The 23,004-nt window shown below is 55.1% G+C and overlaps 9 protein-coding genes across 9 annotated transcripts in view; 4 read left to right on the top strand and 5 right to left on the bottom strand.

The window, feature by feature from the left end:
• Positions 1-355: 355 nt before the first annotated feature.
• VDAG_10069 (uncharacterized protein) lies at positions 356-670 on the top strand (the record flags this gene model as incomplete). Its single annotated transcript, XM_009651333.1, has 1 exon — positions 356-670. The coding sequence occupies one exon, from the start codon at positions 356-358 to the stop codon at positions 668-670; it is 315 nt and encodes a 104-aa protein (XP_009649628.1).
• A 483-nt stretch (positions 671-1,153) lies between these two features.
• VDAG_10068 (uncharacterized protein) lies at positions 1,154-4,816 on the bottom strand (the record flags this gene model as incomplete). Its single annotated transcript, XM_009651332.1, has 1 exon — positions 1,154-4,816. The coding sequence occupies one exon, from the start codon at positions 4,814-4,816 to the stop codon at positions 1,154-1,156; it is 3,663 nt and encodes a 1,220-aa protein (XP_009649627.1).
• Positions 4,817-6,783: 1,967 nt separating this feature from the next.
• VDAG_10067 (Hsp90 co-chaperone AHA1) lies at positions 6,784-8,389 on the top strand. The gene is made up of 2 exons (XM_009651331.1): positions 6,784-8,028; positions 8,082-8,389. The coding sequence occupies exons 1-2, from the start codon at positions 7,070-7,072 to the stop codon at positions 8,098-8,100; spliced, it is 978 nt and encodes a 325-aa protein (XP_009649626.1). The 5' UTR covers positions 6,784-7,069; the 3' UTR covers positions 8,101-8,389.
• A 140-nt stretch (positions 8,390-8,529) lies between these two features.
• VDAG_10066 (palmitoyltransferase SWF1) lies at positions 8,530-9,468 on the bottom strand (the record flags this gene model as incomplete). The annotated part of the gene is made up of 1 exon (XM_009651330.1): positions 8,530-9,468. The coding sequence occupies one exon, from the start codon at positions 9,466-9,468 to the stop codon at positions 8,530-8,532; it is 939 nt and encodes a 312-aa protein (XP_009649625.1).
• Positions 9,469-10,642: 1,174 nt separating this feature from the next.
• VDAG_10065 (uncharacterized protein) lies at positions 10,643-13,836 on the top strand (the record flags this gene model as incomplete). The annotated part of the gene is made up of 3 exons (XM_009651329.1): positions 10,643-10,756; positions 11,182-11,913; positions 11,966-13,836. 3 exons carry the CDS (start codon positions 10,643-10,645, stop codon positions 13,592-13,594), a joined length of 2,475 nt encoding a protein of 824 aa, XP_009649624.1. The 3' UTR covers positions 13,595-13,836.
• On the bottom strand, positions 13,743-14,769 carry VDAG_10064 (hydrolase; the record flags this gene model as incomplete). Its single annotated transcript, XM_009651328.1, has 2 exons — positions 13,743-14,603; positions 14,722-14,769. The coding sequence occupies 2 exons, from the start codon at positions 14,767-14,769 to the stop codon at positions 13,743-13,745; spliced, it is 909 nt and encodes a 302-aa protein (XP_009649623.1).
• A 273-nt stretch (positions 14,770-15,042) lies between these two features.
• On the bottom strand, positions 15,043-16,909 carry VDAG_10063 (uncharacterized protein; the record flags this gene model as incomplete). Its single annotated transcript, XM_009651327.1, has 6 exons — positions 15,043-15,445; positions 15,496-15,769; positions 15,823-15,861; positions 15,926-16,144; positions 16,197-16,414; positions 16,465-16,909. 6 exons carry the CDS (start codon positions 16,907-16,909, stop codon positions 15,279-15,281), a joined length of 1,362 nt encoding a protein of 453 aa, XP_009649622.1. The 3' UTR covers positions 15,043-15,278.
• Positions 16,910-21,062: 4,153 nt separating this feature from the next.
• On the top strand, positions 21,063-22,748 carry VDAG_10062 (uncharacterized protein; the record flags this gene model as incomplete). The annotated part of the gene is made up of 4 exons (XM_009651326.1): positions 21,063-21,556; positions 21,617-22,021; positions 22,074-22,401; positions 22,459-22,748. The coding sequence occupies 4 exons, from the start codon at positions 21,063-21,065 to the stop codon at positions 22,630-22,632; spliced, it is 1,401 nt and encodes a 466-aa protein (XP_009649621.1). The 3' UTR covers positions 22,633-22,748.
• Positions 22,749-22,916: 168 nt separating this feature from the next.
• The window catches only part of VDAG_10061 (xaa-pro dipeptidase), a gene marked incomplete at both ends in the record, with an annotated part of 1,532 nt that continues 1,444 nt past the window's right edge, over positions 22,917-23,004 (bottom strand). The window contains one exon of the mRNA XM_009651325.1: positions 22,917-22,950. Coding sequence (XP_009649620.1) covers positions 22,917-22,950 — 34 coding nt within the window. The remainder of the gene's footprint in view (positions 22,951-23,004) is intronic.

Here is a 23,004-nt window from a genome sequence, read left to right as displayed (position 1 = left end):
AACTCTCTTTCAGTGTAATTTCGGAAATGAGGTTGACGCATCGTAGCCCTTCAAATATGCTCTAGTAATGATGAAGCTTTCGGAATTGTTTCTTCTTGTTGTAGAGGGGTGGCTTGCCGGTGGAAGGGGTGTTTGCAGTGTGCCGTACCCATATTGGGGCAAACAAGAGCAGTTACGGTGCACTGCAACACCTAATCCTTTCCGCCTGCATGACCTTCGGGCTTTTACATGACCAAAAACGTACCAAAGACAAGCCCGCCGCATGGTACACCACCACCTCCCCAAAGCCATCACCCTCAAGCCAACACCGAAGCCAGAAGCCTTCGAAGAAGAGACAGCCACAAAGATCACCGCCATGGCCTCCAACCCCGCCACCCTGCGCTCCCTCTACCGCAGCCTCCTGCGCGAGCTCCCGCCCCGCCCCATCCTCGCCCGCAACCGATCCCCCATCCACGCCCGCATCCGCAGCAGCTTCGCCGAGCCCGCCGCCGCGCACCCCGCCGCCGCCACCGAGGCCGCGCAGTTCCTCGACTACCTGCGCGCCCAGCGCGTCTACGCCACGCTGCTCGAGCGCTACAACCCCGGCATGGGCATGGACGAGGAGGAGCGCGTCCGGCTGACGGCGAGGAGGGTCGGCATGGATCTGCCCAAGGAGTTTGGCAAGCAATGAAGGAAACCGTGTGCGGGAGCGGACAGGGGCCTGGCCCCTTTATTGCCATGGAGGAGGGGTGGGCGGGAAGAGGGATGGGACGGGGACAGAGATGCAGACGAGCCGGGCGGGTGCCTATTGACTGGCCCCCCCCGCCATGTACAACTGTGATACCACGACATACGCCTTGTACATTACGTCCGGGGAACAGAACACCACGGCAGATGCCTCGAGGACAGGAACATCTAGATGAGATGACAGGAGCTGGTATGAAATGGCACCAGCATGATCAGTGGAACGGCGGCTGCAGGGGTCGAGCCTGAACTGCATCTACAAACAAAATGATCCAGACGAGAGCTTCCCAATGAGAAATCAGGTAATGACAATTGTGATTTATAGAGAGAATTCGATGTATCGTGTAATGGGGGTATCAACTTTGTCAAGCCAGATGAAGGAGACGAAAACGTCACGGCAGCACATGCTGCCTCTCTAACAATTCCCACTTCACACGCTGCCCACGCCGCCATCCTCGAGCGTCTCGTCCCAACCGCCCGTCTGCAGGAGCCACTCGCCCACAGTCTGCTTTACGCCCTTGACACCCTCGCCCAGCGCGCTGTGCCACTGGTCCTGGACGACGCGCACCTTCTCCTTGAGGTCTTCCGTCAGCCTCTTCTCCTCCTCCTGGCGCAGCGCATCCGCCCGCTCGCCGCCCTCCTCGTTCTGCACCACCTTGGCCTGCGCGTGCGCCGTCGCCTCCTTGACCTCGTGCAGCAGGCAGAGCAGGTTTGTCTGCGACTCGATGAACTGGTACGTGCTCTTCTCGGCGTGCAGCACAAGGCTGAAGAGGTACTGCAACGGGTGCTGGTGATACGTCGGGTTCTCCTGGTACTCCTGCGCCGGAATCTGCACTCGAAACCCTCCTCCGCTGAGGTCTCCCGGCACCTTGTCGAGCAGCCGGCTGAGTGGGGGCGCAATGTCCCAGAACGCCGACAGCTGCACCTCGACGCCGCGCACGACGTTCTGCTCCATGACGTTCTGAAACGTCCGCGTCCGCTCGAGGACCTCGTTGGCAAAGGCCAGCTGTCGCTTCGCCGCATCCTCGGCGAAGAAGGCCTCGGCGGACCGTACCTTTTCCTGGTTATTCGCAAGCCGGTACGGCGTGACGACAACGTCGCGGTACCGGTCGTTGCGGTCCGACAGCAAGTCGTAGTTGGCCCGATGCAGAACCTCGCTTGCCTCAAAAATCCATTTCAGCAGCGTCAACTTCTCCAGTAGCTCTGGCTTGTCGTCGCCCTCCTCCTGCGGCATGTCCGCTGCGCTTTCCACGTCGTCAAACAGCCGACTGGCGAGCCCGTCGAAGAGCGCGTTCGCCTTGGCGATGCGGCCAGTGAGGAGCTCGTTCAGAGGGATCACGACTTGGCTCTGGAAATGTTCAAAGTCGGCCTTTTCCAGGTCCTTGAGTCCCTCTCTTTCGCTCTCGTTCGAATCTTGCTCAATCGCAGAAGCCTCTGCAAAGGACATGTTGCCCGAGTTGATTTCTTGTTGAAGGTTGCTGCGCAGAGCCGATCGTCGCTCCGAAGCAGCTTTGGTGGCCTCTTCCCGCTTCTTGCGGCTCGTTTGCTGGTATCGCGCCCTAGCATGCTCAATTTCGGAAAGATCGCTGATCTGTCTCACAGCCGTGCGTGTCGCCGTGAGTTCGGGGTGGTTGTTGTTCACAGCCGGGTGGTGGCGAGGATACGGAGGAGGCAGAGTCACGAGGCGAGAAATGTCCAACTGTGCTGGACCTGGGGTAGTTGGCGATGCCGACGAGGTGAGGGACTGCGTGGAACTGCGAATGCCAACGGGCTGGGGAGTCAGGGCTGACTCCTGGTCATGCCAACCCGTCTTCTCGGGCGGATAGCCAGCCGAAGCATCAGGCTCACTGACGCCCGTGTGCAGTTCGTCTTGGACCGGACTGTCTCCCCATTGCAGAGCCTCGCGGGCTTCTTTTGGCATGCCCATGTACTTGGATTCGCGTTTGGACCTCTCCATCAAGTGACCCCCAGTTCCTGCCGAGTCTGATTCCCACCATCTGCTGGGCGGCCGGCCTCGAGAACTACCATCCCCATTCCCACTGACGCTGAGGCTCAGGATAGGAGAAAGGGAAGGCATGTAGTTGGACGTCCATGTGCCATTGTTTGGTGGACCAGCCAAGGGCGAGCTTGGTGTGTTGGCAGATGTCGGTGCTGAGCTCGACTGCCCAACGACGTCTCGGTACGCAGAGTCAATGGACCCGCGGTGTGATCGAGAGGGCTGAGATGACAGTGGCGTGAATTGGCTCTGGCCTGGATAGATCCCGGATTCTCGCCTGGCCGCCATGGGCCGGAAGAGGTCCCTCGTCAGATCAAATATCTCAGACCCCATAGCCCCTATCGCCGAAGCATATCGCTCGCGTCGAATCCTCGACTCGCTGACGATAAAGTCGGCAAAAAGCCGGACTCGGTCTCCATCGGATGTGGCGGCCGCTTCGCTGGCCGCAAAAGCCTCAAATCTTTCAATGGTCCCCTGACAGAACTGATCGGCTGTTTGAGAAACGACCACAGTTTTGGGCACCGTTGTTGACGAAGATGGGGCGCTATCGGAGGGCGTCGCCGCAGCCCGACCCAAGGAGCCTGACCTGCCGCCTCGAGTCTGAGAGGCTGAAGCCGAGCGACTGTGAAGTGGCGGCGTTGGGAGCGCTTTCGGCGCAACGCCTCGAGGATCAGTGGCGGGGGCTTTCCCGGGACGTGGTGAAAAGGGCGGTGTTGCCATGTCCCGCTCAGTCCTGTGTGCAGACCCCAGAGCTTTGGGGGTAAGACTCAACGGGTCTCGTTGCGAGTCGCTCCCCCCCGTCTGGGGCGTGTCCTGCATCGTCCTGCCTCCGCTCCTCGGGGTAGACTTGTTAATGGTCCGTCGCCGGGACAAGGTAGTGGCACTCGGGACCACGATATCGGTCAATTGCATTGGTTGTAGGATGCCGTCCATAGACTCGTGTTGTCTCGTCCGGCTCTCGGCTCGCCTCTGAACAATGGTCTTATCGAGACGCACAGCACCAGCACGACTAAGACTGGCGGAGCTTGTCAATTCGGTGACCTGACTCGAAGAGGCAGGCTGGGTGGTGTCAATCGTCAGGCCAGCAGCCCTGCCCCGCGAAGGTGTTGGGGTCGCTTGCTGGACGTCTTGATCGATCCAGTCAGCAGGTGTCGGGGGAACAGGGCCAAGCGCGGAGCCGTTGCTGGGCGGAGGGCGCCTTGTCGGTGGCGAGACCATCGGTTCACTCGTCCTGCTGGTACTTTGTACGCTCTGTGATCTGGATGAAGCTGGCGGTGGACCGGGTGGTGGAGGCGGAAGTGGCATGCCGGGCTCCCATCTTGTCTGCGATGTTGATCGAGACCTGGCTGATGTCGGAGTCTCGATGGCGCTTGTGGACACCGCCCGACGTGCACCAGGAGGTCCCTGTGAAGAACCAGAAGCCGTTCGCTGTGGCACCGGCTGTCCTATCGGGATATTAATGGGAGGAGGTGTAGGCCGTGAGAATGAGATGGGCGGCATGGGATCAGGCGGGCTAGGCTGTTCGTGAGCTTCCTTGTGTCTTCGCAGCGATGAGAGACCGAATCGTCTCTCGCGCGAACCGCCTCGGCCGTTGGCCCCGGGCGGAGGAGGGAATGACGTGTTGGCAACAGGTTCAGGCGACGGCCGATGAACATTGCTTGGAGGCACCCTGGCGGCCGAGGTGTTGGCTGCTGGAGAAGACTCGAACACGCTGCTCACTGGGCGCTGGTTCCAAGGCGGACTATACGGAGGCGGGGGCGGAGGGGATACTAATTGAATTGTCAGTTCTGAGGTTGACCTGCGACAAGGAACTCGTGCCCACAGCAACGAGGTGAAAGGATGTGTACCACTTTGAGTTTCGGGAAACTGGTGCGTTCGTTCGGGCCCAGCTGCTGGCGAAGCAATCCATTCCTGAGGGTTGTAGGGCTGTATGGCACTTCCGGTGGTGGGTGTGGGCTGTGCCGATTGCAGGTGGCTTGTCGAGCTCAGTGAAACAGCAGACAATGGTGCTGCGCTCTGATGATAGCCACCGAGAGAGGTGGTCAAGAGAGGATTGAGCCCTTGCCGCAGGCGCGAAGGATCACGAGGATTGCTCATCGTGGCTCTGCCGCGTCTTGGTCGGACACGCTTCCTTTGCTCGTCGTTGGAAATAGCACTGCAGCGCGTAGGCGGGTTGCTCCGAGGATTGGCGCGAAGAGGCGGGGGAGCTGGACCAGGTGCGCTGCTTTGCCGTAGCTAAGAAGCTCTTCACCGATCCGTTCAGCAACGGGTGGAGGGTGAGGTCAAGCGCATGGCCAAGCTATAGCATACGAGACGAAGAGCAGTGTCGTGACACCAGATTCGCCGACAAGGTGCAGTGGAGGGAACAGAGGAGCAGGTTTTCGGCAACGAAAAGGCAAGGAGGATGGACGGCACAGGAGACAGAAGGCTGGCGAAATGGGCTGGCCGGCGGATGGTACTGCACACCTCCTGCAGCGGCTTTGACCCTGCAGATAGATGTCAGGGGTGGGGTGAATGGATGTCGGTTGGTTTCCGTAACATTGATCCCCAGTTCTGGCTGTGGTGACACCAACCAAGACCCGGACGGTGTCGATTCTCGTCGTTTTGCGATCGAAGACACAGAAGAGAAAGATGAAAGGATCGGTCGGAGCGATGAACATGGGCAACCATGAGCTCAAGAACTGTAGGTGAGTGATATGGTAGCCACTGGCTCGGTCCTCTCATAGATCATGGCTGGGATGTGTGTGCATGTACCTTTGCTTTGTCGGCCAGAACGCTTGCTGACCTTGGCGTTGACTATCCATGGGGTAGCCTGTTAGGAGATGATTCTCCAACCAGTCAAGACAGATAACTAGGGCGGGCCACAGCTCAAGCAGTGCCGCATGTGACTACTGCACAACAGAGGACCGGGATGCCCGTGGGTGCTACTTTGTCGCAAGGTGCTTCGAGTGCCCTGGGAGGAGATCACGTCTAGGCGTCAGTCGCTCAAGGCTATCCAACGGTCCGCTTGAAGGGAGCACAGGTCGTATTTGACACGTCGAGAGCCCATATTCTGGCTTGAGATGCTTTCAGAGCCAGGCCATCTCAACAGCAGAGACGTACAGAGTGCGCTCTCTGATCTTTTGGCTCCGACCACATGGTCGCGACCGCGTCGGCCAGCGATTTCTGGGACAGAGCTCGTGGGAAAGCAATGCTTGTTAAGTCCAATCTATTCTTGGAGACGCCAAGGGGGCATGATGGGTGTCCAATTGGCTGCTGCGAGGTGCGGAGAAAGAAGAAGCGTCGGCGCTTAATTTTCTACCTCTCTTGGTCGCCCGGCCTTGGATTTCGGATGTGATACCACGCTGCGTGATTCGGCTCCTAGGCAAGCTGGTCGAGAACCTTGCATTAGCGTTTCGCCCAAGCTGCTTCGCCAAAGGCACCTCGCATCCGTTGGTCGACGCACGGGAACGCGGCGGTATGACCTGGATTGCGCAGGCGTACTGAGTCTGAGTCGCTCGACGACCAAGTCCACATATGCATGCCGTGTCACCCTTTACAGAAGCTCATCGCCCCGACCCAACAAGCACCAAGTCGTTCTCGGACAATCGCAAATAGCCTGCCGACTGGCCAGACAGGTGACCTGATCCGCGCGAGTTGGCAGCTTCAAAGCCCAGTAGCAGATAGACCTCTCGGCCCCGCCTCCTTCTCGGTGTGCTGCAGATAGCTGTCGGTGTGGTGGGGTTTGGTACTGGAGTGGCCCTCTGGCCCTTTGTTTGTGGTCATGCTCCAGATGAGCTTGGCTCTGTTCGGTCTGTTCGATCTGCGAATGGACTTTCTGTCAGGCAGTCGGTAATCAGTCAACCCAGTCCAGTTGCGAGCAGCCTGAGGCTCAGAATGGTGAAGGGATGCGTTGAGGGTCCCCGTAGCCTTCAGGCGAGCCGAGATTCTACCGCAGCAGTCTCCACCCCGCAGTCGTCAAAATTCTAGAGCTTTCTCTCGCGACTCCGTTGTGAAGCTGTTTTCACTTAACTACCTTACTCCCACTTCGCTCCTGCAGGTGTCCTTAGCTATGAGATAACGACACCGAAAACACGTCCACAGGTAAGACGACCTCCATTGCCAACAACACCTCAACCCCCTTCTTCCCCTTCCACATGATGATACGCCAGCTGGCACCAGTCATAGAAAGACTTGTACTCCCATCTTTGATGACACATGCTTCGGTCTTCGACCTCTCTCTGAACATTGGAACCCTACCTTCCCGAATCGCAAGCATCACCTTGTTCTCGAGCTCCTTGCTGACTTGGATTCGACAGTCAAAAGCCACAGCCTCACAGCTCTCGTCAGAACTGAGTCACCGCTTCCAAGATGGTCCTCCATAACCCTAATAACTGGCATTGGGTCAACAAGGATGTTTCACCGTGGGCCAAGGAGTACCTCGCGACCACGCTCTTGAAGCTCCAGGCTGAGGATGGCGGTGTCACGGCGAAGATCAGCAAGCTCGTGAGCATGGACGGCGATGTGGACGTCAGCCAAAGGAAGGGCAAAGTTATTACCATTTTCGACGTGAAGCTCGTGCTCGAGTACTCCGGCTCTACTCCCGATGAGGCTGACGTTTCGGGCACCATTACGGTCCCCGAGGTCGCCCATGACACCGAGGAAGACGAGTACGTGTTCGACGTCGACATTTTCGCCGAGTCCAAGGACAAGCAGCCTGTAAAAGACTTGGTTCGCTCCAAGCTTGTCCCTCAGCTTCGATCTGAGTTCTCCAAGCTCTCTTCGGCCCTCATTGCTGAGCATGGCAAGGATATCCAGCACGCGCCTGGGTCCAACCCATCCAGCGGCTTCTCCACCCCCAAGGTGCATGCGCCTACAAGCGCTTCCAAGTCTGCAGCCCAGTCCTCCACTCAGACCAACAATGGAGGCGTCGTGAACACTGTTACCCTGAATGAGACAACTGAGTTCCGTACCTCTGCCGACCAGCTGTACGAGACCTTCACTGATCCCGGTCGCATTGCTGCCTTTACCCGTGCGCCGCCTAAGGTGTTTGAGGGTGCCAAGAAGGGCGGCAAGTTCGAGCTCTTTGATGGCAATGTCTCGGGCGAGTACCTGGAGCTGGAGTCCCCCAAGAGGATCGTGCAGAGCTGGCGTCTCAAGCAGTGGCCCGCTGGCCACTTCTCCAAGCTGAGCATTGAGTTCGACCAGAACGACGTCGACCACGTTACCCTGATGCGCGTGTCCTGGACCGGCGTTCCTGTTGGCCAGGAGGACGTCACCAAGCGCAACTGGGAGGAGTACTATGTGAACAGCATCAAGCGCACCTTCGGGTAAGTGACCACCTTTTGCGCGCAGGCCAAGCTGCATGGCTAACACAAACCAGCTTTGGAACCATTCTGTAGCTGTGCACAATTCCAACAGGAGGACCGACGGCACCGAAGACTATTCATTGCAATGATGAGGTGAGGCTGCTTCACCTGGATATGGCAGACATGTGGTGAGAGGATGAAGTCTAAAGGCTGCAATCGGTCGCAGCGCCTGCTACCTAATGCCGCCTGTGTGGGGGAACGATAGTTACGAGAAATGGTCAATGAAACCCCGTTAAATGCTCATTCCGCGAGAAGCACTACTCCATTCGCCGCGACCGCTTAGGTTCTCATGAATGTACCTTGCATCTACATGTTGATGCCCATCTTTGTCGCTCAAAACTCGTCTACTTTTAGAGCCAGTGTCATCGGTCACGCATTTAATGATGCGATCCAGTACTCCTAAAACAGTCTCTCTGGCTGTCGAACTGCCAGCTTGTGCTGCCAACAGCGGCCCAGCGTGCCTCAAAACCGAGAGGCTTTCAATGGCTGACGCGGCCGGCCTTCATCCTCAATAGGAGGTTGGTCCCGCCGCTTCCCGAACGCATAATCCTTCACAAAGACGTCCATCATGTTATCCCAAAGCCCCATGTCGTAGAGATTCTCGACGTCGCGCATCTTCCAGATGCGTTCCCACTCGCCCTGTCCAGGTCCACCGGCAGCCGGCGGCATGCCGTTCTCGGTCGTCACCAAGACCTGTTGGGTGTCGAGCGGCCATCGCGAAGTCGCCGACTCGCGCAGGGGGTCCCTCGTCCTGTTGGTCGACATGCTGCGCTTGAATGCAAGCCCATCGTCCATGTCTTCCTTCCACTCGGTCCACTTGAGGGATTCGTTGGTCGTCGTGCCGCAGTAGATGAGCCACAGCGTGTAGATGAGCAGACCCCAAACCAAGGGGGTCGTCATGGACGACAGCAGTGTGACAGCCCCCATGCTGACGTCGTCCTGAAGCCCCCAACTCCAGATGAGGAAGTAGTCCTCCCAGCCGAGCGAGCTTGGCGGCCAGACGGACCACGCAGGAAACCTGGCCCGGATCTTGGCTGTGAGGATCGAATAGCCCAGAGCGCCGCCATATGTCGTTAGAATGGCAGTCGAAAGGAGGAGCAGGACGAACCACTTGTGGTTCTCGTAGCCAACACATCCGTTTATAAAGATGCAGTGATGGTCGCACTTTGCGATGCAGCGTTTGCAGATGCTGCAGTGCTTGGACCTCGGGGGCTTGATGAAGCCACAGGTGCTGCACTTGTGGCCGGGATGGAAGATGGAGTAGTCGTATGGATAAAGCGACATGTAATAGGCGTGATTCTCTGGCGTGATGTAGCCGGGATCGGCGTTGACCGCCAGGTAAAGAAACAAGTATGGCAAAAAGACGCTGATGGAGCCGAAGACTCGATGGGAGGTCGACATTTGAGGCCAGGCGCTCGGCAGGTACAAGTACTCGGCACCTAAGAGCAAGCCAAAGAAGAACATCTAGGTACACGAATCAGAATGAACAGACAGGCCTGAGACAGGAGTAACGCACCACTATCGTCGGATGTCTGTCGTACATGATATGATTTCCAAATCGTGAGAGAGATCGGGATAGACGCCCCGACGTCACAATCCGATCCAGAGCAACGAGTCCATCAGGAACGCGGACAAAGAGTAACTTATACAGCGCCGCGACTGGAGTATTCCTAGTGTTTCCTTCGTCAGCTTTATGAACGGGGTGCATTGCGGAGCGGCTGGCTTACCTTAAGGCTGGAAGTCGTCCGAAGAAGAGCACGAACACGAAGAACGAAATGCTCAGCACGATTGTCGCTACTGTTCTAATTATGCCCATCTTCGCGACATGCAACTCAGGAATCATGCACCTCAAGCCCGCCGGGTACAAAAAGAACAACACGTGAAGCCTCGCCAGATGCTGAGAGGCTTGTCCCAGCGGCCTACCAAAACTTCAAGACGTCAGCAGTAGGCAGCAGAGAGGTGAGACTGTAGTCGCAGTTGCGATCAGCTGCATTGGGTACGACGGCCGTAGCTCGCTTCGCAACACAAATGAAAGCTGTACAAAGCAAATAGCAGTATTCACCTCCTGTTTTGTTTCGCCCTTAGGTTGTGAGCCTTTTGGTCTCAAATATGACCATAGCAATCCGGATGGCCCGTTGAGAGACCAACGTCACCGGATAACCGACGCTGACAAGCTGGGTGCTTGAATTTCGCTTACTAACAGAGAATTGCGGGGTGGATTGGTTGCACGTGAGGACGCGATGGCACGGGTTCAATCGCGCCTCATCACGCGTCAGTCACTGTCTGTCACCTTCTCCTAGGTCACAACGTGCGGACGTCAGGCCGCTACGCCGCCAGCTGCTCAGCGGGCTCATTATGCACCAGTCGCGAAAGGGCAGGGAACCACGGATTTCACAACTCGCGAGACCCCCGTTGAGTTAAAGACCTGGGGTCGGCACCTTCGAGATTTGCAACGTAAACCCACTTCAGAAGTCCTGCAACTGCCCCCCAGTCTTGCGCCCTCAAGTACAATACACATTCTCGTTCTTGAAGCTCCAGCTCCCATCGAGACAATCTGCGGGTCAAATCACAAAGAATGTCGGCAGCCATCACTTATGAAGGACTGCCCGGTGGCCAGTTATTCAAGGGCATAAAGTTTTGGGTCGCACAGCGGGTTGCCTGTCGAAAGTCCTTACTGGAATCTATCTCGGTCAGTTGAAAAATCGTATCCTGATACTCAGTTTCCTGACTCGGGTACAGAATAATGGCGGCTCGATCGTGCCCTTGGAGAAGAATGCCGATATGCTCATCGCAGACCATATGCGAGCAGACGCACCACCAAGTGCCTACTCCTGGAAATGGGTCGATGATTCTATCAAAAAGGGCATTCTGCAGAACAAAGATGATGGCACATACCTGATTGGTCATCAATCTCAGAAGTCCCGACCTACGGCGTCCGCTGCACCGGGGAAAAGCACTCGTACTCCATTCACCCCATCTGATGATTCCGACCTCATCAAGTGGGTTCTTGCGAATAGTAAGAACGACAAGGGAAATACGGTATACCAAGATCTCGAGCGGGTTGTATGTATTCATTCCCAGCTTCTGTTTCGTTATTAGTAATAATCTGTCCAGAACAATCGCCACACTTATCAATCATGGAGAGATCGCTGGGTCAAGAAGCTTTCCTTCTTGTCCCAGGAGGAACTGCAAAAGAGGATCATTAGCAACACTCCGGCTCAGCTGCCTGAACAACGTGATGCACCAGCGCAGCCTCAACCAAGTGAAAGTCCGATTCAACAACCAAAATTGCAGAATCTTGAGAGCGCGGCGCAGCTCAAAGAACTGGCGTCATACTGGCCTCAAGGCCAGTGGTGGCACTCGGATTACCCACTCGAAGAGCCTGTTCAGCAGCGCACTATCGATTCCATGCTGCGGGTCACCAAATACGTCTTGGAGGCCGATGATCGACTGGACGACCTCTGGAAAGAGGACGGCATCTTGTCACGCCTCGCACGCACCAAAGGCGCTGGCCTGCTGACTCGTGCTGTCGCCGATGCAGCGCGCCAGGAGATCAAGTCTCATTATCGAAATCAGTTGGAGCGTGCAGATGGTTCTCCTGCTGAGCCTCTTGAACTTCCAGAGTCACCGGCCGACGCGCAGATGGCGAGCCCTCTAGTATCCCGTCTACGTGATCAGTCTCCTCGCAACAGTCTGCCTAAGTTGTCCAAGAATGAGGCACCGCAGTCAACGCAGAGATCCCGATTTACGCCGGAACATGATATTTTGATAGCTAAGAGTGTCAAACGTGCAGCGAGGCAAGGCATACAGGCCGGCCCAAAATGGTTTCAAGATTTTGCTGTAGAGGTATGTGTGCAACAGGAGGTGGTACAGGTTGATTCGAGCTGACAGTACGAAGAACCCAGAACATACCTGGCAATCCTGGCGGAATCACTGGCTGAAAGTCCTGAGGCCTCGTATCGAGGCTGCAGAGAGCAAGGGACAGAAATACGACTTCTACCACGAGTATTCGAAACCACCATTTCAAAACCAAAGTTCCTCCCCACAAGAAAACGGCCCTTCAAACTACAAACATCGTGGTGTGCGACAAACGACAACGAGCCCCGATAGGGTGGAGGATGTCATTGAAGTCAAGGACGCGCAGACCGAGCCTCCTTCCCCAGAGCTCGATGACGAGAGAAACGAGTTTCTTGCCAACATAGCCGCATACTCTGAGGTCATGGAACTCGCCATCGACCTGCAGCCCAAGATATGTAGACAGTCAGTGGATCTTTACCTGCTACACGTAGCTGTCGAGGCCTGCCGAGATCCTGATGGTGAAGAGGACTGGCAACAAGTCGCGGAACAGCTCGGGTTCGCACGTGGTCAGTATCCGAATGCCGCAAAGCTTCTGCGTAAATGCTACGAAAACTCTTTGCGAGACTTCGTCAATACCCTCGAAGAACCCGACAGCCAGAGCACCGCCGAAGAGGGTATCAAAGACCCTGCTGATGGAAATGGCACTGGAAATGGCGCGATTGTTTCTGGAGCGAGTGACCCTGAGATATCACCAGAAAACACTAAGGAGCAGTGGCATTGGCAGGAGATTTCGCACCATAACACTGACTCAACAGCAGACTTGAGTGCTGCATCCGGGCGAGGTTCTTTGGGCGTCAAGAGGGATAGAACTACTGATATGGTCAATGACGCCTCAGTTCATGGCAGCTCAGCACACAAACGACAACGGAGAAGTCGGGATGACGAGATTCCTTCCACCCCGGATAATATTTCGAAGGCCTCAAAAGTAGATGGAAATAACTTGACGACTCGTTCCAGATCCAACTCTGTGATTCGTGGTCGTGCCGCGAAAGACCAGGTGCGCGACTCGCAGGACACGGGTGACGATGAGATCACACCATCACAACAACTTCATCAAGAGGCAAAGGATGATTCACCAATACCTCTCAATCTGCCTGTCAAGGACTCCGCTCGCAAACGACAACATAAAAGCCGGCCTGAGACGAAGGGGGCTGGGGAACATGACTTCACGATAGGTACCATAAACCAAGGAGTGAACAGGATTCACGAATGGTCGGCAAGCGTGGCTGAAGCACACGAACGAAACAACGAAGTACGTCCAGCTCTGGAGACAGACCAAGACGCTGACGAAGTCGCGAGGAAGGTGGAGTACTACGAATCCTTTGGATACTCACGCAAGATCGTTTGTCGAGCATTGACAGCAACATGCATGGAAACCGGAATAGCCAGTGAAGTTATGGAGATGCTGAAGACACACCCAAACCAGGGATTGCCTACCAACATGATGGGGGTGTGGACGTCAAAAGATGACGAAGGGCTCAGATTCATCTGCGGTGAGCCGTCCTCCGACCCCAAGATCGAACGAGACCGGGCACACAATGTGGGCAGGGAACGAAGGAGACTGGAGCATAAACATGGACGCAACAGGATCGCGACCCGGGTCGACTTTCTCGCCATCGCCCGGCACGAAGCACGACGGAAGAGGATGGAGACCTTGCCGATACCCTGAGCGATGTGTTCATTTACGGCTTGCAAAAAATGCAATGATCAATGAATTTTAGCATGGTTAGCGACGCATTATTTCAAGAGCTTGTGTCCGGTACCGCAGTTTTTTTTTCTTTTAGTTTTAGGCATCCTAAATAGAGATGTCCTATTCCTCAACCAATCTCGCCTTCTTTGACCAGAGAGTAACCGTAATGCCACCCTTCTCGTCCCAAGTCTGCCCTTACTTTATAGCCGCCCTCGGCAGCATCGAGTGTGTCAAGGTCCACGTCCACGATACTCATACCCTCCTCCGCCCCCAGCCTCCCCTGAGATCCCAGCAGTGGCATCCCGACCTGACTCACCCCGCAAAAGCTCATAGATTGATCCTCTCCCTTTGCGCGCGGCTTCGGACCTCCCGCATTGACAAAAACGACTGCCGCAGAGCTCTCACATGCCCTAGCCACAACCACGCTGTCCAGGAACACCCTCTCGCTCTCGAGATTGATGACGCTTCCCGTCCGGTCGCGATACTGATCCATCAGCCAAAATGCCGGAATGATCACGACACGCGCTCCATCTCGCACCAGCTCCCTCATCGCCTCGGGAAACGCCAGGTCCCAGCACACCAGCATGCCCACTCGACACCCGCCGCCGAGCGCCGTGTCGAAAGCCTTGTGCTCCGAAGGATCCGCGACGAGGTGGGGCCGCTCATTGTGCCAGAGATTCTTCTTCTGGTAGCGCGAGAGAACCTCGCCGCCGTCGGAGATGAAGTACGCAATGTTGACGAGGTCGCTCGTCTCGGCCCGGTGCTCGACGAGGGTGCCCGGGACGATGGCGATGGCCAGTTCCTTGGCGAGAGCCTGGTACCTCTCGAGATAGAGGGGGGACTGCTCGCAGCAAGCGAGGAAGCGGGGGTCTTGCGGCGCCCAGGACGTGAGATGATATTCTGGGAGGACGGCGATGTGAGCGCCCTGGGATGCAGCGTCGCGGATAAACGACTCGGCTTTGGTAAAGTTGGATGCCAGGGAGAGCGGCTGCATATACGTCAGCACTACTGGACTACTCCAATGGAAATCCGAACAAAGTCCTCTCGTTATGGTAGTCTCGACAAGTGATGCCATGTTGTACCCATCGCTTACGTGACTGACTGACCTCGGGATAAAGTTGGACGAGAGCGACTCTGATCACCGAGGAAGACATTGCGGCAATGAGGCTTGCTCACTGGACTGAGTGGGCTTGGATGCTTTGTTATCGCGGTGTCGGCACGGTCAAGTTGGAGGTACAATGCCGCTGATGCACATTAGATCTGATGGTGCTAATGGGAAGAGGCACTTCAGCTGCTGCCACATGTGTTGTCTGCTTCTGCATGCAGAACGGTGGCTTCGCAAGTGATGCGCCCCACCACCACGACATCACCATTGCTGCACCAACTACTGGCAGTCCATCACCTGAAAAATCCCATAAAAAAATTGTACTATGCTTGCTTGGGTAGCGAAACCGAACGCTTGCTAATTCGACGTCTTACCCGAAAACCCTCAAGCTACGCGAAATCAACCATCACCAGTTTTTCCTGATGTCCCAGTTTATCGCGCCTATGTTTCTCACGTATAAGCGAGCCCAGAATAAATCCCATGGAAAGTAAGAACTTCCACTTAACCCCCAATGATCTGTAAAACGAAAACCCCAAGATTTGGCGCGAATAATACCGCCTAGATCGTCCCGTTTCGAAAGCCAACAGTAGATGGAATGATTGGTGCAGGCTTCGAGTCGCTCTTGATATCGGTGCCCAGTCCGAAGGAGCCATCGTCGTTCCAAATTCGCACAATGTCGCGTGGAAAATGATGGGCTAAAGAAATGGCGAATCCAGTGAGCTCGCCTAGTTGATCGTCAGCTTGAATGTTTGGCTAGAACTGACGAGCTACGCACCTAGGGCAACCAGTCCCAGATTTCTGAGAGCTGACGGAGGTAGTCCATATGAGCCCATAGTCAAGGAGACTGTCGGACAAATAATGTATGGCCACCAATTCATCCAGCCAACACTGCCACGGATGGAATCATGGACCGTGCTAGCTGAAGCAGAGGCTTCTGTCAACTTGTCAAGTATGTCTCCGGCTTTCGAATGAGCTTTCTCTATCATCTCAACGTGGTCTTCGTATTTTGTAGCGAGTTTATCCGAAAATCCAAGTAAAGTCTTCAACCCCTGATTCACGTCAATAAAGCGGCTCGATAAATGCCGATATTCACCATACTTACTTGCTCGAGGCGGTCTTGCTGATGCGCGAGGGCAGCAGCCTGAGATTTTGATGCCGTCTACAACATAATAAGTCATGAGTCTTGGGTGTTGGGGGCCACATACAATATGCTCTTGAAGGGAGTTTGTCGAGGTGATGAGCCCTTCAAGCACTGCAGAAACGGACGACTCGAGATCGGTATACTTTTGCATGGTCTCAATAGCACGATCATGAGAAGTCGAGCTATCGGCATTGCTTTGCAGGACTGTCTCAATCAGGACTGATATCAGTTGCTGAAGAGTATTGGCGTCCCGTAGGCCGTTCTGGATCGAAGAAGTCGTGTCCTATGAGTGTTAGCTTGACCCTACCCGCACATCATTGTGAGTATCGACCTACCGTTGCCGTGTGAAAAACTCTTTCGGACAACATTTGTTCCAGCGCGGTGAGGTCATCTCGAAGACGATTCAGACGCGGTGCCAGGTGATCCAGATTGAGGTGAGCATTATCTAACTTGTCGTTGATGGATCGCAGATGTTTCTCCAGCTCGGCTTCAACACCATGAGTGAGCCTAGAGAGCACTCGAGTCAACCGTTTGTATAACTCCACGTTTTGCGCTAGATATTGTTAGTACAAACAATAGGGAATACCAAGCATGAGAACGTACCTTTCTCATTGTCAGCGCGAGCGGCCTCGCAGAATCTCAGAGCCTTGTGGCGGTAGCTGACCCAAGTGTTCCACGCAGAATCTGACTTGGCCAGTGCAGTGAGGCAGGAGTCGATCTCTCGCGTTGAGACATGAAGGTTCGTCTTGTCGAATTCTGGAAGGTTGAGTAGGACGGTCTCTTGAAATCTGAAGCAATCAGACGGAATGGAAAAGCTACCCCGTTCAAGATCGCAAATGGCCAAACTGGCGGCGTAGGAATCGACAAAGTCACGAACCTGACGACCACTGTCGATCAACACGGTGGCATCGTCTTTGCCGTCGAGGAGTTGACAGTTGTTGACAAGGAGACGAGCTGCGACCCGGTGACAAAGAGGCTGGGTCTCGAGTTCTTGCAGCTCACGCAAGGCCACTGCGTACATACTTGGCAGGGGTACGTCCTTCTCCATACCAAATGCGGAACTCAGGGTTGTATCCCCTAGGAAGCCTCCCGGTGCTGACCGTTTCGTTTGGATGCCCCAAGAGAGCGCTGAAATATGCTGGCACCAGGCTGCGAGGACCAAGACTACGAGATGAGAACCTGAAAAGAGTCGCATCGTATCTTGGTTCCCCAGTCCTGGAGCCGTGTTGGGATTTGCCTTTGAAGCTGTGAGCTGCGTTAGAGATGTAGTTGCAAAACTGCAGGTGCTGGGAGAGGTATGGCAACGTTGAGCAGAGAGCTTGCTTCCGAGACTTCGTCGTTCAAGGAGTGGACAGGGGGGCACAAGTCCTGGATATCTGGCCACTACTTGTACTTAATGTAGGTATCTACCTACCTACCTAGGCAGGTAAGTGTTTGGGGCAACTAATTTGTGCTTCTGCGGAAATACCTTAGTGCCAGAGCTCTGGGGCAGGAGCAGCTTTGAGGAGGAGCTTTAAGGCAGGAGCACATCAATGTTCTTTAGGCAGGTACCTTGCTCGAGGTAGGGCAGGAGGTCTGCGAAGAGACTTCCAGCCAGCAGGAGCGTAAAAATCGTCTGAAGAGGCAACGGCGGGCCTGCAAGCTTCATCTAAAGTAGACAGCAAGTATGTCGGTGCACATCAAACTCAAGCCAGCATCTTGCCCTTCATACTGAACCTCATTTGCGCCCGAAGCTGTTGCAGACTGATCTATAAGCAATGGTCAACAGAACATTGCCATGTGAACCCCCTCGTTTCATTCATGGTGTACTGAGCGAAGCGTGCCCCCGGTTTTAGGAAGTTGGCGTTGGAAATGTGCTGAAGTTGCCATACATCGGGGCTAAAGACGTGGTGCAGAGAGATACACTGAACACGTTCGCTAACACCAAAATGACGCTGATTCACTCTACAAACCACCGTACGAAGCAATGCCGTAGAGACACACGAGGCCAAGGGTGTCAAGCAGCACCCTCCCCTCACATGATTTGCCGAAGAGCCAGCAAGAAGCTGATTGGGGCTATGATCTTGCAAAACCCCTCCTCTCAAAGACGTGGCTGCGTGGACATTAATTAAGACGTCACAGCACATGACAGATCAGGTCCGAACGCCGCGGCTGCACACCCTTTCAGTTGTTCAACAGCCCATAGCAGGTCTTGACAGCACTGAATCACCCTTGCATTTGGACCGGACCCGAGCGGGGAGCTCGGCTTGTATGCAGAAAGAGATGACAGGTCTTCGTGTGGACGCATGCGACATGTGTGGCAGCCATCTTGTGGTTGCATGGCGTGGGCATCGTGTATGCAACGAGGTTGGCGACATGGCATGAAATTGGTGACACGAAAAATTGAGATCTTTGAATCTCTACAGTACATATCGATTGGAAGCATGTAATGAGGAGACGCACTGGACTCTTCTGACGCGAATGAGCAGGTGTGTCGTGCTGGAGCGAAGTATTGCGTGTAGAGCAAAAGCAAAGGTTTGGTAGACGCTGCGGGGCGAGGCGGGGTTTCGGGGGTTCTGACAGCTCACAAGACCGGCCGATGTCAAGCCCCCCACGGCGTGATCAAGCCCCTCTCCTTGACAGTGACTCGAAGGAGGTCGGGATTCCTTGTTTTCCTTCGGATCGCGAGCTTCAGCTAAAGACGTCTGATACTGATACGGCTGTCGAAAATTCACAGCTTGAATCATGAGCTGTGAGACATGAAGTAGCTGCCAGGGCCCTGACCTTGCACGTGGAGCAGACACAACCGACCAGACTGTGGCTGACCTCGACACCGCATTAGCCTCGCTGATGATACTGCACAGAACTTGTTCCTCAGTCGTTGTTTTCTGTTTCGTATGTGTAACGAAAATCAATCCTGACCTAGACTAGTGCTACATGCCACGAGAAAACGACACGATAGGGAGCTGGCTCCCTAGCGTGACGGGGTTGCACAGCACCCACGTTCTCGGCAGCCTGCATGCCTTCTGGCTCCATGTATAGAAACCTTTGGGGGGGTATTCTAGGTCTGACTGATAGCACTGAAGAGATGGATGATCTGCCCTTAGCCCGCCTCCCCGCCTTCGCTCAACATATATCTACCCCCGAGCCCCCGCTACTGAGCCGGAGCTATCGTTGACAATGGAAGATGTGAACTGATAGCCTCCCAGGCCATAGCTGCGATTCCAGTCACAACCCCTCCTCGCTGTTACTAGACAGCTGTGACTTCTAGGTCCGGAGCGGGTGCACGACAACAATACAGTTCTGTCGGGAGAAGATAAGTTATCAACGTTCATAACTCCTGAGCCTCATGTTAGAGACTGTAGGTCCTTTGAGTAATACCGGTAAGAGCGCATTTTGCTTGCAAACGAAGCTAAATTCTGCTTGCATGTTTCTTGTCTTGGCTCTCCCGACGGCTCACACGAGACAGGCCATAGTTTTCCGCACATACTGCTCTTTATCGATACTTTCAGTACTCGAACACCAATAGCAACCGGGGAGGATCTGTATAATGTGTATCCAGGTCGACAAAATGTGGGAGTGTGGCCATACGGGCTTTTATAACCTCAAGTGGTGCCACCAGATCGGCTGTCGGGGACCAAGTCCGAAGCATGACCTCGTGGCAGCGACTGGGAAGTGCGTCGACTGTGCGAGTCGATCTAAGGACCCGAATCCTCGTGGATGAGCCTAGACGATATTCTCAACAGGCTAGTGTGAAGGATCGAGCCAGTGCAAGGAGAAAGGAGCCATATGTCTCAGCAATTGTCAAGAGCAGGACTAAAACGCTTGAACCGAGTTGTACACTGGGTCTAAGATATCATAAAATCGGGACATATATGTTTCCTCGTTGCCCTGTGATGATTGTGTACCATCAGAGCTTTGAATTGGAAAGTTGTCGTGGTGTAAACAGGCGACGGATGCAAGTGAGCGAAAGGTATCTATGCGTCGCATTGTGCGTGCCCTGAGGAAGCACATCTAGCACATCTAGCACGTGGCAAAGAACAAACCCTGTGCTGGTCCTCAGCCTTCCACTTCAGGCCTGGTCCGCTGTCAAATGCCACTGGCCGAGGATCTTCAGGGGACTAATCACCTAGAACGCTCCCCGGGGCCTCCCCCGGTGGGCGAGCTGGGGGCGGAACGTCGGGAAGTGACTCCCTGCAAGGCGTGGTGGGGACCATGTTGCGATGAGTCAGCTGCAAGGCTAAGGCCGCTAACGCCCCGTAGCGGGGCCTCGGGCTCGTCATCCAACCATGAAGCTCACCTGCGGTCCTCGGCGTCGGATCGCACGACTCCCCTCTTCAGCCTTGAGTATCATACGATTGTCAACATGAAGTGGTCGATTTTCGTCAGGCGCAACCAAAATCTTCCGGTTAGCGGGAACGTCTCCCTGAGAAGGTCAGGCCATCATCTGGCCTGTCGAATCTCGCCTCCGGAACCTCATTGGTCTTCCGGCTTTCTTGCCTTGCCCTCCTCGCTCCCCCTGACCCGAATGAACAAAAGTGACATTTGCGACTCACCATTCCCTCCCGTATCCATTCCGCAACCTGCTAGTAGCATTCGCAAGCGAAACCCCGGCGACCACCCCGCTTCGTCGGTCTCAACTAAAATATCTTTTTGCGCTTGTTGAAAAGCTTGCTAATAAACAGCTTGGTGCGTATTTGTGCTCTCTCTTTCCCCAATTCCTATGTCTGGTCATATTTCCCCACCATCATCCATTCACACCACCTAACGTAACCAACCTACCTACCTTACCTTGCTTGCTCGCGACACCTCTCATTGCCTTGCTGTCGCCTCGTTGCTGCTTCAAATCCCGAATCAATTGACGACCACTGCTGATTTTCTGCAAGCCTGCGAACTCCTCCGCATTGTCTGCTCCCATCATCGCAACGCCGAGTCGGTGCGATACCCGCCATTCCGACCTCTTTCCCGCACAAGGACCACACAGCGCCCTGGAACCGCCCTTCGCCAAGCAGCAACATCACGAAGTCTGGAGACGACACCAAAGCCCGTGCCGAGTGATGCTGCAAGCCTAGCAAACAAGTCTTCGCCGCGAACATTCCTCAACATTGGCTACAACCCCGCCAGCACCGCCGAGTTCCCTTCGTGTTCGCATATACAAGGCCAGCCGATTCCTAGATCGTACGACCCCTCGAAGCTTCGGGGGTCGACATGCTGGCGCTGTGATGGACCCCGACTTTCTCAAAAACCTGGAATATTTCGCCACACCCAACAATCAAACATCCACCATCTCCGACCAGGCCGGCGAATCGTCCACTGCAGCTGCCACTCGCAATGAGACCGACGCTGCCTTCTGGGATGCGCTCGCGCGAGGCGAGCCATCCTTGACCGGGTCGTCTTCCAATCCGCCTTCCGCATCAGTGCCCTCTTTTGCGCAGACCTCCACAGCGCCGACGAACCTCTCGTACCGGCCCGTGCTGGGCCAGGCCAATAATAAACGACCGGGGCCTGGGCTTTCAAGGACAACACAAAATATAACGAGCCCACGAAGAAAGGAAGGGCACGAGAAGAAGAGGACCAAAATGGACCCGGATGCGGCAGCCCTAGAGTCGGTTGACTACTGGATTCAATTTGACGATGATGACGCAGACAACAACCTGGGTGGTAGTTTTGAAATCGACTTTTCAAAACGGCCCAGTAATCCTTCACATTTCGGCAGGTAGGCAGGCGGCGCGACGTGACGGAACTTTTGCAGGTGGCACAGACTGACTTGCGACAGACCACCAGCGCGGCTCAATCCCTTGCCTACGACACCAGGGTTGGGCACCGGCCTTTATGCAAACCCAACGTTCAGAGAGGATGACTTTCTCGACGATGGCGCCCTCGACAATGCGCTGTCTGAGGATGAGGACTTTCTCGACAACATGAATTTGGGCGAGCAGCTTTCAAACATTGAAACTCAGCCCCCATCAGAAGTGCCGCCTCGAGAGGGACTCTACTCAACACCATTGAGCTGGGAGAAACCAGCCCCCGGCCTCAGAATGAACCCGCTTTTTGGCCTCGGTGCGCCTATGCTGGACCCCGAGCAAAGACGATTGCTCGCCATTGCCCTCAACGCAGGAGGATCCGCCAACAACATTGCCTCCGGCTTCGGGTTTGGCATGGGAGGTGACATAGGATCGGAGTACTCGAGCATGGGCCACATGGGGGTCGAGTGCTGCGACAGCAAGCCTCAGCGAGATCTCAAAGGCAGCCGGCGACGAGCCGACAAAGTCCAAGGGCAAAGGGAAGGAGAAGGAGGGTGAGGCACCGAAGCCTGCGAAACAAACGAAGGCACAGAAAGCACAAGCCGCCAAAGCCGCCGCTGCCGCAGAGGCGGCAAATGAAAAGGGGAAACTGGGGGACCGGACCGCGCACAATGATATTGAGAGGAAATATCGCACAAATCTCAAGGACAAAATTGCGGAGCTCCGAGATGCGGTACCATCTCTGAAGTCCATGCCTGATGAGGGCGACGAAGACGACGATGACAGCCAGACACGGGGAGCGCCCAAAGTCAGCAAGGTATGGCGTCCCTGCTCCAGCATGTGCTATTCTTTTTGCGGTTCTGACTGTGTTTAGGGAACCGTTCTACTGAAAGCGACGGAATATATTCACCATCTCGAGAAGAGAAACCAGGCAATCATGAAGGAGCACCAAGAGCTCGCTCGCCGGCTGCAAGCATTCGAGCAACTGTTGACGGCGACCGCTCGACAACCGTTCCCAATGCCGACTTACAGCAGGGACCATGTTTGATCCCCGCGGATTCTGTTAAAACTTACCCTTATTCGCACGACCTTTCACGGCCAATTTGTACATCATCTGCTGCTTGCAGTAGCCCATATAATGGAATGAACTGGGAGTTTATTGGGGTTGAATTACCAACGAGACATGCATCTGGTGCTGGGGGGGGCGAGAACCTGACCTCATTCTTCTGAAAGCCACGGCCTGGCCAAAGGCCAGAGAGAGAGAGAGAGAGAGAGAGAGAGAGAGAGAGAGAGAGAGAGAACATTAGATGAGCATGGGCTTTGAAACGGAGTTTACATGTTGCATTCAGGGCGATGTTGTTGACATCTGCAGCCGAAAGAGAACCAATTTCCATCATCCACGAGAGCAAAACCGATGCCA

The sequence above is a fragment of the Verticillium dahliae genome, genomic scaffold, assembly GCF_000150675.1.
Source record: "Verticillium dahliae VdLs.17 supercont1.31 genomic scaffold, whole genome shotgun sequence".
Classification (NCBI taxonomy): domain Eukaryota; kingdom Fungi; phylum Ascomycota; class Sordariomycetes; order Glomerellales; family Plectosphaerellaceae; genus Verticillium; species Verticillium dahliae.
This window is presented reverse-complemented; position numbering and strand designations above follow the sequence as displayed.

Bases quoted from the DNA above. Each gene is read 5' to 3' on its own strand.
- VDAG_10067 (XM_009651331.1), top strand. From the start codon at position 7,070: ATGGTCCTCCATAACCCTAATAACTGGCATTGGGTCAACAAGGATGTT.